General features: G+C 39.9%; 1 protein-coding gene across 1 annotated transcript in view; it reads right to left on the reverse strand.

Moving 5' to 3' along the window:
* LOC306893696 (shisa family member 6) overlaps positions 1 to 12,371 on the reverse strand; it is a 53,129-nt gene extending 40,758 nt beyond the window's left edge. Inside the window, exons 1-5 of the mRNA XM_079455646.1 lie at positions 12,321 to 12,371; positions 11,064 to 11,858; positions 4,623 to 4,777; positions 2,363 to 2,455; positions 784 to 843 (exon numbers count right to left, since the gene is read on the reverse strand). Of these exons, the coding sequence (XP_079311772.1) occupies positions 784 to 843; positions 2,363 to 2,455; positions 4,623 to 4,777; positions 11,064 to 11,608 (853 nt within the window). The 5' untranslated portion in view covers positions 11,609 to 11,858; positions 12,321 to 12,371. The remainder of the gene's footprint in view (positions 1 to 783; positions 844 to 2,362; positions 2,456 to 4,622; positions 4,778 to 11,063; positions 11,859 to 12,320) is intronic.
* Between the last annotated feature and the right edge of the window lie 2,282 nt (positions 12,372 to 14,653).

The following is a 14,653-nucleotide window of genomic DNA, read 5'->3' on the forward strand; positions in this document are numbered from 1 at the left end:
GATGGAGATGGAGATGGAGATGGAGATGGAGATGGATGGATGGATGGATGGATGGATAGAAAGATAGAGAGAGAGATGGATGGATGGATGGATGGATGGATAGAAAGATAGAGAGAGAGATGGATGGATGGATGGATAGAAAGATAGAGAGAGAGATGGATGGATGGATGGATGGATGGATGGATTGATGGTTGGTTGGTTGGATGGATGGATGGATGGATGGATGGATGATAGATAGATAGATAGATAGATAGATAGATAGATAGATAGATAGATAGATAGATAGATAGATAGATAGATAGATAGATAGATAGATAGATAGATAGATAGATAGATAGATAGATAGATAGATAGATAGATAGATAGATAGATAGATAGATAGATAGATAGATAGATAGATAGATAGATAGATAGATAGATAGATAGATAGATAGATTAGGATGTGAGTTGCTGTAAGATATGATTCATAATTAATGTGCGGGTCAACAGAATCATCCCAAAGACAGACTTTAGCCCGACACAAATCAAGAATGACATGCTTCAACGGTTAATAGAATCACTATGGTAACAAAGAGAAGTCATTAATAACCCACAGATACTGTACTAACAAAAAACACAGCGAGACATGAATGAGCAATAAACTCAATTTCAGCTGCTACTGAAAAATGAAGTGTATTAAGACGTTCTTTTAGCAAGACTGTATTTACATTTCACCGTATGTAATGCAATTAAACATAGAAAACTACAATAACACGTGTATCTGTAAGCATGCATGGCACGTACTGTATGATAAGGGAACGTCCAGGTCGCCCTGCCACGCCAGATCATCTACTGAATGTTGAGCTGCAAAATACATGGAGAAGTTCAGCAAAAAAAGTCAATTTCTTTTCTCTGTGGAACACAAATGGAGATGACAGAAATACGCCATTAAAACGTCAAAGTTCATGCTTAAAAAGTCTTGAAACTCGCAACATAAACCTGCTTTAAATATGCGCATGCTTTCACATACAATGATGTTTTGTCATTTGTGAACCTGTGTTGCATATTCCCATTTCACAGAGAAAGAATGTCAAAGATATGATCTCTGAATGTCTTCACGCTTAAATACATGAACACAAACACTGTCTGTCAGAGTCGACGGACATTGAAAGAGAGAGACGGATGTGAGGCCTCTGGAGAAATCCAAGAAAGAAATTTAATCAGGAGGAATTAAACAGGCTGGAGCTTAAGGGCAATTTGCTCGACCCGCGGGGCTTCGATTGAGAGAGTCAAATATTATTAAACTCTTTGACCTGGAGGAGGTGAAACACATGGGAACTTCAAACTCTTTACAGTCACATCTGACATCTGCAGACTGCCCGGAGGAAAATATTCATTTCTCAGCTGTTGCGTTTTTATGACTTTGACTGAGTTTTCAGATGTGTCTCATTTAAGTCTCAACATGGTCTCAGATGTTTCTCCTTGAAATTGCTTAAGAGAAAAACAGACAGAGGTGTGAAATGAATGTAGATTGTAGAGCTAAAATAATCTGGATTTGGGTAAATCTAATGAGAAATATTGCGATCTTTAATAATATTGACTTTTGTTAGCAGACTTGAGAAATCTGAAATCAAATCTTCTGAAACTCTAATGACGGACACATCTATAACATTTCCGGCTCTTTAAATATCTGAGACGCAGATGAGACTTTCCATTGATATCTGTGAAACAAATGTGATATTTATTGCCATTGACGTGTCTCACAATGAATCCACAGATGATTCAACAAGCTGACATTCTTTATACGATAAGGAGATGAAAGCGGTTTTCTTGTGACGTGAGACGGGCGTCACAGACGTGAGCGCTGATGTCAATGACAGTCGTTCATCTAAATATCTCTGCTTTTCAAACACTTTACTCGATAAACTGCTGGATTATGTTGTTGTACGTTAGCAATACGCCCGTGGCTGTAATGATGTGGCATTATGTGGGTTGAAATGATTCACTGGTGAGACACAATGAAGAGCAGAGAGAGGTCTGCAGACGCCCGCCAGCTGTTTTCTTTTTGCTTTATGAAGCATCATTACTGCACTGTCAACATCTCGATCACAATCGACACAGGACATCAACCGAGAGACATTTGAGGCTTTTTTTCAGTTCTTGTACATAAGTAGGATTCAATTAAGAGTTTTTGCTCATCTGCATCTCAGATCTTTCTCCGGAGGAAAGAGAACTGAATGAGCCACCATAGAAGAGCAACGTCTGAGCAATGCCATTTTCCTCAGGGCAACACTGAGAGAAAATTCAGCATGTTTCGAGGTTCTGAACCTTGACATTTTCCTCACATGAAAATGAAAGATGAGGTTGCGAAACGGGCGATTACCTTTCAGATGGCCCCTGCCCAGCGTCACAAATCCAGAAGAGATGAAGTTGTGCATGTCCTGACCGCTGCGGAAGTTTTCCTTTGCATAATGTCCTGCAAAGACATTGAGTTTCATCAAATGACCATCACAAGAAAAACCAAACAGTTTATACACGATACAAGTCTATTTTGTTCTGCATTAGTTCGGATCCTGTCAAAAATGTTTTGTGTGTTGTGAAACGATCGTGTTGATTAAAACCATGTAGCGTTTCAACCCAAATCCATCACGCTGGACGTGGCAGGCATTTGGAACATCATTCTTCACGGGTTAATACCCTTTGCAGATGGTTATTGAGAAGTCACGTCAGCCCGCGGCTGGTAAATGCTGTTTTGAGACGGAGGACAGGACGAGGCTCTGCATTAAGTATTAATGTGAGGGGGCAGAGGTTCTGCTCGACCGCACGAGGGGTTTTAGAGGTCAAACACACACACACATACAAAGAAGACATTTGGAGAAATTTGTGGTTTTGTGTTCATACAATGGATGTCAATGGGGGTCAATGTTGTTTGGTTATCAGCGTTCTTCAAAATATCTTCTTATGTGGTCTTTAGAAGAATGAAAGTTTGGAATGACACGAAGGGGACAAAATTATGAGAAATCTATTTGTGTCTGTCATGTCATTTACACTTTCAGTCAGTTTTGCATGCCTATTTTCTTAAGCACTCTCTAGAAAAAAGAATCAACGTCAATTGAAGTTGTTTTCTTCCTTTGCGAGGCTGAAATGCTGTATGTTAAATCACAGAAATGAAATGGTTTGCGAAGCTGGCTTCATATCTTTAAGGGAATGAAAGGACGTATCATTTCTCTTTTCTGCATTAAATCAAAGACACAGTGTCAAGATGACCCATGAACAGCCGTCGCAGATCAAACTGTATTGAAAACTCATAATAAGAACAACGCAGGGGACTGTTTGCTGTCTTCATCATCATCGCTCTCTCTCTCTCTCTCTCTCTCTCTCTCTCTCTCTAGTTTCTGTCCATCTCCACCTGACGCTGTGTGGGCTTTGATTTATCTAAAACGATAGTTCGACTACAGATTCAAATATTTTTTTCATTTATTCCCCCTCAGGTCATGTCAAACCTGCGTGACTTTCTTTCATCTGCAGAACACAAAAAAAGATATTCTGAAGCATGTTGACAGCCAAACAACCCCAATGACTTCTGTTATATGAACACCAAACCACTGAGATGTTTCTTCAAAATATCTTCCTTTGTGTTACACGGAGAGAAATATTGTCACATAAAGGTTCGGAATGACATGAGGGTGACAAGGTTTTCATTTTGGTTAAAAAGACAATATGAACAGACTTATACCGTCAATAGTCTAGGTATGTCTACTGTAAGGAAAATTACAGTAAAACAGTAAAAGGTTACACGTTAAAATGACATGCTGGATGGGGGTGTCCGAGCACGGAAAGGGCGATCAATCACGTGAAAGAAAATCCCTGGATCAGAAAACACTGGATTTCTTTCAACCAATTAATTGGATCAATCAATTCATCAATTAAAAGATGGGATGTTTTATAGATTGAAGGAACAATTCATCACTTGCTTTCAGGAGACAAAGCAAAGCAGTGTGTAAAAGCATTTCTCCGACACACACGCCTAAATAAAAATGAAGTCATTTATTCCCCCTCATGTCATTCAAAACCTGTATGTGTCTCTTTCTTCAGTGGAACACAAAAGGAGATATTTGGTGAAATGTCTCTGTGGTTTTGTGTTCACACAATTGAAGTCAAAGGGGTTCAGTGTTGTTCGGTAACCAACGTTCTTCAAAACATCTTCTTTTGTGTTCTGCGGAGGAAAAGAAACTCATAACACGAGAATGAATAAATAACAAAAAAAAAAACGTTTTATAGCCAAACTGTCCCTAAATTCTGCAGTATCGAGATGTGAATGTTTGAAGTACTGCAGCAGAGTAAGTAAAAGCACTAGGCCAGTAAAGAGCATGAAGGGGAACGTGTTTGACTGCCGCGCTCAGCGTGAATGAAGAATTCATTCAGATGGGATTTCTGATACGAACGGAGAGGCGAACAGCTCTTGCTGAGTCTTTCCATATCAAATAGAACACACACGAGGCATTTCTCCTCAGTCTGCTGAACGCATGCACAAACCCACTGCTATTTCATTCATTTATTCTTAAACATTTGTGATTCCCACCGTACTACCAGGATACAAATCTAATAATATAACACACGGACACAGAAGACGGGTGACCTACCGTGGTTGCTTTTATTGTGGACGGGTGTGTAGTGGTTCTTGGCCGTGCGCACAGGTGTGTTCTCTTTGGGCGAGGTCTCTATTGCTGCCATGTTTTCATGCTCATACTGAGATATGGGAACAGGCCCCTGCTGTCTCAAAATGTCCGCCAACGCTCTGAAAGATGCACAAAGGAAGGGTTTTAGACCAGAAACAGCACTCTTAATGTTGGAATAAATGCTTCAAATTTCGCCACCAAGAGGGTTAAACAATTTGCCAATAAGAGCTCTGTTTAGACCAGCGTTTTGTTTTCCCATGTGCGGAGGTTCTTGGCGCTCTCACACAGTGATCTTTAATTGTGCTTTGTGTTGTAATGATCAATGGAGGTCCGGCCTCTCAGGTTTTCTCAGCTCAGGCCTCTGGGCTCTACAGCAACAAACAAAAGTCATTAATCAATGTTTCTCTGCAGTACGGTGTTCTAGAAACACACCCGCACACGTCTAATGGGATTCAAATTCTGTGAATGTCTTTGCTCTTTGCCCCCCGAGGACTCGGCCTCAGAATCAACACCCAACTGCTTCATGGATTTTGCAATATGAGATTCTGCAGAGATGCACGGCCACTAAAATGTATTAACCATCTGCGCTCATGCGGCTCGATGGAATGGAGAGCTTGTATTATTGTGTGGGCATTAAAGGCACAAGTTTTGCTGTGTGAAGAGATGTATGTATACACATGTCTCAATAGCAAATGCGTCTATATGTAAGTTGTCCGCCATATTGGAACAGTCAAAACCAACCGAGAGCAAGTTGACTTTAAATCTGCAACCATAGTTATACACATGTATGAATATGTTACGTGCCTCAACCATATTTATTTTAAGCTATAAAAATGATAATAATAAACAAAATTTAAATAAATGTTTCTTATATAGCAACATAAAAATAATCAAATAAATAATAAAATGACAGTCTTTAAAGCTAAACTTACAACATGTGACAGCCGTTATAGCTATTACTATTTTCCCTGCTTATAACATTCCTCTGTTCGGTCACCAAATAATAAAAAATTAGACCTAAGCAGTTTTTCTCAAATCACAACTCATAAGCTCTCCCTATTTTTCATAAATATTTACTCAGTAACTTTCAATTAAAGTCACTGAGTGCAGCTGTGACATGTCAAAGCAGAACTGGTCCTCCCGGCTGAGACTGGTTTCTTTGAGGGTTTTTTCTTCATTTATTTATCATTGGAGTTTGGGTTCCTCGCCACAGGGATGCGTTGGCTTGCTCATCGGGAGACTGCTTTTATTAGATATTATTTATTCATTGTTTATACCTTTTCTGTGTTTTCCTGTTTTACTCCTTTAAAACTTCTTTGGAACAATGAATGATATATAGATGATTTTCTTTTTGATAATGATAAACCATTGCAAGATGGTGGATGAGTCAACATTTTTCAAGTGATGAATATGGCATCTGTACTATGGTCATGTGCAATGCTTGCATACAGTAGATCGATACAGACACGGCCAAACCAAACGTTTTCTGTGTCCCATTATCTCAAACCAGAGCAGACGACTGGGCGGCCGGTTCCGCCCCAGCCCGAGGCCATCTCTCCTCATACGAGGTGCCTGAAATGGCGTCTTAACTGTGTCAATGTCAGCGCATTTGCTTGGCCTCGCGGTCTACACCTCGCTTTGCATGAGAGAGACAGAAAAGAAAGAGGAAGAGAGAGATAGAGAGAGAGAGTGACTTTGGAAGGATATATAATTAGTCCTTCCCTTGCAGGAGAAGGCCGTTTATAACAGAAGTTCTTCTCACGTGGGGGCGACCTGGTTTCAGTGCTCCAGTTGGCTGTGAGGATCTCGGCAGAACTCCACAGGACTGAGACACCTTCAAGTTTCGAATGAGACTCTTTTAATCAAGTTTTCACTTGCTTTGTGGGATTAATATCAAAACGTGTCCACACTCTTTAAAATTGAAGGTGTGTATAAATGACCTTTCTTTTCGCTACCGCATCATTTTATTGGTTCTTGACACTGATTGGTGTTTTTATTCCTTTTATTCCGCACACAACGTCTCTAATATATTTAATAACACATGTAAAGCGAAATCCTTAAAACTTACAAGTCATTTCATTTACATTCCCCTAAAAATGCATAAAAATAAATAACCAATTTCAGCTTTCTGAAGTTTAGCATCTCAAAACTGGTCAAAATGTAAAATATTAAGTTGAAATGACTTTGAATGACAGATTACCTGGTCAAGTTATGAGATGTATAGTCCGCTTACAGAATGTGCCGCTGTCCAGATGATTTATTCTTTAATAGGCGACATACATCTGGCAACTACAGGGCTCATTCTTCTCACATGTTCAATCAATTTAACCCATTCCACCATCATATGTGTAGTTTTGATGCATTCGGGGTCTTAGTTTACATGACAGAATGTTATTCATATAGTAGATAAACAGCCCAAATCAAGGCCAATTTACTTTAATTGATCACCTAGGTCCTAAATGGATGGTGTACGTATGGCTGCTTTAAGAACCCGTCACCACTGAAGCACTTAAACCAGAAGCATAAAATAAATGACCGATTCGATGTGCATTCAATGCATAACATTCACATTTGGAGACACAAATCACAGAGATCCCTTTAATATCTCAATTATTTCTCATCAATGACATCAAATAGAGAGTAAATCTAAACTTTTGCTTTAATTTTAGATTCATAAAAAGAGTCAGAAATCTCACAACTGTCATTAGAGTTTGAGAAGAGATCTCGACAACGTGTCAAACTGAGCTCAGATTGGCCTGCTATCAAAAGTCAATATTGTTGAAGATCTCAATATGAAGTCGAAGAGAGTTTTTGACACAAATCCAGCCTTTTTTACATCTACAATCCACATACATTTTTCCCCTCCATGCCCTTCATTCGAATTGTTTTTATTTTATCAAGCAATTTTGGGAATCCAAGTCAAAACTTATATCAAACCCAACCGAGGACTCCATCAAATCTCTTAGAAGACTTGTTTGTTCACGCAGCGTTTGTATCAAAGCATTGAAATATGTCTGACTCTTATCTTACGTCAGACCATGCTCAGATTGCATCGGAACGTGTTACCAAGGAGTCTGATCAATAAGGAGTGCTCAGATCATCCGTAGAGGTTTTCAGAGCACTCTCTCTCTCCGGCACACACACACACTGAAGGTCACCGGCCAATCTGCATTCGCTGAAAACATCGGAAACCTCTCTTAACCTCTTTCACCTCAGACGCTCCCGTGAGATATGCAGCGTTATTCATAAAACGCCTTTCCAAATGCGGGTTTTGACTTTCGTCTCGTGTTCCGCTAAAAGCGCTCATGCACGCCTGTCGGGTTAAAAGTTTGAGCTGTCAACCGTCTCACTGTCGAAGAAGCTACCAGACATCTGATCCGGTTGAAGAAAAACTCCCAGAACCTCTTTCATCGGACACGATAAGCGTCCTGTTAACTTGCGTCTGTGTTTTGCTCACTAGTCGAGCTGTGTGGAGGGTTTAAAACGCTCTAGGGTCTGAATGGAGCTCAAGAAACTTTATGCTGAGGTTTAAAAGTTCTCAATTGCTAAAGCGGATGAAGAGGATTCAGTCTGGGCCTCCGGCACTGTTGCATTAGCCGTAATGTCCTGATTTCACCTCATCACGGAGAGATCAAATTGTCATAATTTGACTTTTAATGCTCATTGTGAATCATTATTTGTCGTATAACTCATATTTACTGACTGCCGTCATGAGAACATTCTCAGAGTCTTCTCGTAGAGTCGGATGGTTCTCCACCATCAATATTTAAACAAAGGCAGACAACACACTGAGACACAGAAGGGGATTCTGGGTAACAGAGGGATGGCAAGTCATCGAACAGGGGCGGTCTGATCAGACAAGATCACCGGTGCTCATCAACGCATGTTTCCGATTATGTCATCAGCACTAGAGAATTATAGTAATACGCTGCAATACGTCCAGCACTGTAATGGAGAAAGAACAGTTCTGTGAGAAAGGCTCTCTTTGATCGTCTCAATCTATCAATAAAGTTTTGAGTGTTTAGGACAAACATATACGACATATAGTCGAAAAAGTCAAGAAATGAAAGCATTTAAGTGAGCGAATCTCAAAGAATTTCAGCATTTCACACTAAAATGAAAAGGTATTACGCATAAAGAAAATAAAGTCAATTTGATGAAGTTCCCAAACTGAATACTGAAATATAAAAACAGCAAATATAGACATTATATTCTGTATTATGACACGGATGTAATACATAGTTTTATATAAACTTTTCACTGTAATTCAGTAGTAAAAATGTAAAGTGTTCTGTTTGAGATAAATCCCTTGATGAAATTTTTAACTTAAAAACTAAATATTTAAATTTGATATAAAACCTCGAATTTACATTACTGTAAAGAGAATATGCAGTGTGTTTTTGTAATTTCAATGATAATGCAATTGTCATTGAAAATCTTGGTATAAAACCTTAATCGTAAATGCGCAAGAATTTAATAATATTATCCCATGGAAATCCTTAAACATTTGCACAAAAACCTATATAATAGTACAGATGTGCCAAAGTGAATTTATACAACGACTGCCTGCCTCAATACGAGTTAGACTAATCAAGTCAATATTTCACACAAGATGAGAGAATGAATATTACATGTTTTAGTTGGTCTTCATCATTAATCTCTGGCTAAACCTCAGATGAAGATGAACTACATTCAGATACGAGGTCAAAGCACATCTAAGCAACTGCACAAAACGGCTCCGTAGTCTCATAAATCAATTCATAATGATTCAGAGAACAGCCAGATCTCATCTCTCATTGGCTGAAGTCTCATCATGCTTGATCTCTTCCCAAACTTTCAAAAAGGATGCAAATGTCTCATGGCTTTTCAGAAACACACATCTCAGCTCATGTGTAAACACACTCATAATATATTAAGCAGTTTTTTGGTGCAGTTCTAAATGATCCTTTCAAGGGGTGGAAATGTTAAAACACAAGCTCTGGAACATTCTGTACCCAGAATCAAACTCAGCTGGCTTCTCTGAGCTCCAGGACAGCTTGTCAAAAGTGGGCCGAGTGATGACGGAGATGACAGATGTGAGCACGAACACAAGACGCACAACCTTCTGAGACATGTGCAGTATTGACTCGGAGATCTTTAATAGATATAAACGTGCTTCTTTAAACATCCTGCTGTATCTTTATAACCCTCAAGACGTTTCATCTTCGGAGGATCAGCTTCCCCTGGCTGAAAGAGCTGTGATGTCAGAACGATGTCACTGTTAACACGGGAGGAACTCATGGGGCTATTTATCATGTGAAACCGACACAGTTGACCTCCAAAACCAAGACTCTCTTTCCTGCGACACCGACAAACCAGCATCTTATTGATAAATCGCACCAGTAAGAACCAGTTAGTCGTCTCTGCTGTGACAGGTTTCATCTGACCTCTATCTGAGCACCACACTAATGAAAACCAGAATCAATCCCTCCTAGACACAGATGAGTCCTAGATTTAATACAGTACGCAATTTACTATTAATAATCCATCTCAGCCCAGAAATCGGAGCTTCATTTGAGATCTAGAGCCCAGGTTACATCAACCTATGATTTACACAACTGTATACCGTTTTAATTGAGGTTTTCATGCAGTTTACACTAAAAGTTACAACACTGCCCATTGTAGTTTCTAGCACCCTAAGTTTAAATGAATCAAATGAACCTTTTTAACAGTATTTAACAGCTGAAGACTCTTAATTGCCAAATTATGAATGAAGAGACAATTGGGAGTCGAACTAATTTGTAATTTAGCTAAGGCCTTAATCCAAAGAGTCTTTCAAAACCATTCATTGGGTAAATCTAAAAAAACTACAAAGTGAATGTCTCTTTCAAGGTTCATTCCAAACAAAAAAGAAATATAATTCTTTACCTTAAGAAAAAGCATTCTAAAAATGCTTTGTTGGCTGCTTTGCTTTGTATGCTTTTACAAAATGCTTTGTAGAAAACGGACAAGGACAACCGTTGGATTAAATTACCAAGAAAACGTCCATAATTTTCAAACATACCTGCATTTAAAAAAATGAATTTATACAAAATATTTGTTTTTCTTTCTTTAGATGTAAAGCTTTTTAGAGGGTTTAAACAGTAAATCAGCTCTAGGGCCCTCAATCCACAATCTTACAGTTAACCACTATGGCACTTCAATTAGGACGCAACAGAGCATCCACATCTGCACGTTATATGCAGTCTAAAACGCTGTCTGTCAGAGCCATAAATATAATATTTTAAATCAACTTTGCTTCATTAGGTTGCAGCAACAAAGACACGCGTAAAACTCCCATTTACGCGTAAAGCAAACACACAAAATATAGCAATCCCGCCCCTCATAGCTTAGCACAAGAGAATGTGTTTCTTATGTTGGGCTTACCTATGAACATTCATCTCTTGAGGCGGTCTGGTGGCTTTATCATAAGCCACTTTTGCAGAAATGCCCAGCATAAGGATGAAGGTGATGACCCCGCAGGTGATGTACACGGTGGTGTTGGTCTTGTCAAGCGCGGGGTCGTACGTGTCCCCGGTGGGTGCCGGCGAGGGCGGTTGGGTTTTGATCCAGTCGGGCGTGTTGTAGTTGGTACATACTCTCTGATCCAGTCTCTTGGCTTTGATGGGACAGCAGAAGCGCAGGAAACAACTCCCGCAGCAGAACCGGTGGTCGGTGTTGTTGCAGGCGAACTCTTTGTCGTACTGACCGCTCACGTCGTAGTAGCCGAGGCAGGTGTCGTGATCCCCGATGATGGGCGCTTGGACTTGCGTGGTGCGTCGAGCCACCACCGTCGGAATCGCGGTGCTGTTGACCTCCTTCACTTTTGGAGGTCTCTTTGGAGCGGGCTTGTTCCTCTTGGCTGTGGACGCGCTCAGGACGCACAGAGGGTCCAGATAGACCAAAAGAAGCAAGAGATGTCGGATACCCATGGCTTCTGATTAGTGTTCCTTTTATGATCAATTCAGACCGACGCCGTTACGCGTCCGTCTCCGCGGAGCCTCATTTCCACAGTCGTGCGCTCTGATGGTCTCATTCATGAAGACACGAGCGCGCGTAACAACAACATGCCCATTTTACGCGTCGCGCTTCCACGAGTGGATGAAGTGACTTTTCACAAGTGATTACGTTCACTGAGTGAATGAGTTCAGGTGACACTTCTCACACACTGATGTGTGAAGTCTGAAAATAGGAAAGTGAAGAAATATAAAATTTTGTATATGAAGAGAAAAAGCGCACAGATTTTAGCACCATGGACAGCGCGCTTCAGAAAACCCGTTTTAAACATACAACCTTTTAAAAGTGCTATTTTCAAATTTTACTACATATAATAGTTAGGAAGACTCTTTAGTGTGTTCATTCAACTACATGTCATTCACAAAATGTTTACGTTGAAAAGTATAATGTGTCAGCTATATATACCCAAAACGCCAATAACAACGAATAAACTACTCACTGTGTAATTCATTGCACGTCTTTATAAAAACATGTTGCGCATTTTGATTTTCCAACCTTTTTCCTCCTAGAAAATTTGGTTTCATCACACATGCGATCAAATCTACCAATGTTACCTCGCACACTCCACATTCATTCATAAAGAAGTAAAGAAATGGACGTAACCATGTAGAAATGAAGAGCACTTACGAGTCCAGCGCTCTACTCCGGGATGTCCGTCACTGTGCCGCCGAAGAGCACAGAGCAGAAAGAGAAAGAGCGAGAGAGGGATGCACTCCTCCGTTCTGACCCGCCTCTCTCTCTCTCTCTCTCTCTCTCTCTTTCTCTCTCTCTCTTTAGCTCTCTCACTGGGTCTCTTTACTTCAACACATCACTGGTAAATCAGGCAATTACAACCCCGTCTCGGTAAACGCACGCCCGCTCATACCTGCAGGCTTCACTTAACAACCTACAAGATTCTCAACAACTGCATTAGTGTCATGAACAACCTTTATATACATACACACACAACACACACACATTGAAATGAGCTACTAATCTCAACACCGGAACTGTCATCTAACATACACAAACTGTAAAACACTTTGCACCACGGCATCATAAATAAGCCTGCATATTGTTGCATGTATATCAGGGGCTGGAATGGGACAACACTTGGGGTAGTATGAGAGCAAATTCATGATGTGTGAATGTCATTAGCCAAGTAGGACTTGATGCTGCATGACTAAAGTGAATAATTCCAAAATAACAAATGACCCAGATGATCAACAAATAACGAATCCCTAAAATCTGGTTGTTAGGAAAGTTTATGAGTGTGTCCCATGGTGATGTCACCAGTTCGGTGACTTATGAAATCTGACAATTTGGATGTTCAACATTCTGTACAGATCATTGGGTTCAGTGACCGTTTACAAAACATTTAGCATTTCACTTAAATTGATTCCACACAAAAAATATTTCTAAGAAATGTAAAAGTAACACCAACCTTTCCAATTCATTTCACACTAAAGTAGAAGCAGTGACCCATTGTGTATTTTTAACAATATTCAAATGTTAAATAACGTTTAACTCCAAAAAAGAAAACCACAAGATGATTTGAGGATAAAATTCCAGGAGAAGCACCTTTTCAAAATCTGAAAGTGAAAGTGCTTGTGTGATTTGCACAATGTTATAAAGGATGAGTTTCAGTCCGTCTCTGGTCCCCTGGTTTGCAAATGAGCGCTGTCGCCCTGTCAATCACAGATGTGCGAGCCGAGCGCACGCTTTCAGGACGGATGGGCCTTCAGGTTTGAACTGCTCCGCCACAGATGTGCGACCTCAGCAGAAAGCGCTGACAGGTGTCGTCAGCGGTGACACCGGCTCGCGAATTATGAGGTAGAGATTCCAGCTCTCTGAAAAGACATAATTAATCACAGAGGAATATTCAGCTGAGCGCACGCACACAAGCTGTTCCACCACGAGACCACCGCTGGACCGAAACCTTCATCTCCAATTGTGCTTGTGCTTTCATTAATAAACTGAGAAACATTTGCTCACTAATGTTAAAGTTTGTTCAACTTTGAGCACATGCTGCGCTTGACATCTTTTCCGGCCTGCATCACTCCTTTCAGCCGTTCATCTTTCTTCATCGTTTACAATGCTTTGTGTCCTGCTGAGACTTAAAACAAACAAATAAAAAGTGTTCCTGACTGTTTTGAAGTACAATATTTGCTCTGTATTTTAATCCCCTCCTCCCCTGATGACATATTGACAGCAGAAGCGAATCGATTGATCTGTGAAAGAAACTGAACATTATTTACAAAATTATAATCCATAACCTTGACAAGTTGTAAGGTTTTTCTTCGTATTGTGTCTAATTTGAGTGTTTTGATCTGTCCTAAATTTGTTTTAGCCAGAAAAACACAATCAATAGTAAATAAGTGATGGTTACAGGTCACTCAGGTCTAGCGTGTGTAGAGCAGTGGTTCTCAAACTGGGGGCTTCAAGATGGCCACATGTTTTATGGCATTTTACGAAATAAATAAATATTTCATCCATTTTATGCTATCAGACATATGAAAAATAAGACCACCAACCAAAAAAATTGATGTTCCAGCATTTTTCTAAATTCTAAATTTAAGAATATAAGTGTTTATTTCGGGGCCACAAAGTGATGCACCGCGCACAAAAGGGGCCTTATAACGAAATAGTTGGAGAACCACCGGTGTAAACGAACTAAACAGTATAATAGAGTCGCTGTAGATAAAAGCATCAGTCACATGTCAGGAAACTAATTAAGCATCAAACTAAAACTCTATCAGAGCAGCAAGCAGCCAACGCTCTCATTGAATATAAAAGAGGCTTCAAATCGATCTATCGTGGGATCAAACATGGACCCGTTATGATATCTTGTCACAGCAATGATGCAAATCCACCGCTGGGTTTTTATGAGATAAGCCGAGAGAGAATTAACACGGTGTTATTATCACACACACGCACTCTACAGTCAACACAAACACTATGTGAATCAACTTTCATTCATA

The sequence above is a fragment of the Barbatula barbatula genome (assembly GCF_947034865.1).
Source record: "Barbatula barbatula genome assembly, chromosome: 5".
Taxonomy (NCBI): Eukaryota; Metazoa; Chordata; class Actinopteri; order Cypriniformes; family Nemacheilidae; genus Barbatula; species Barbatula barbatula.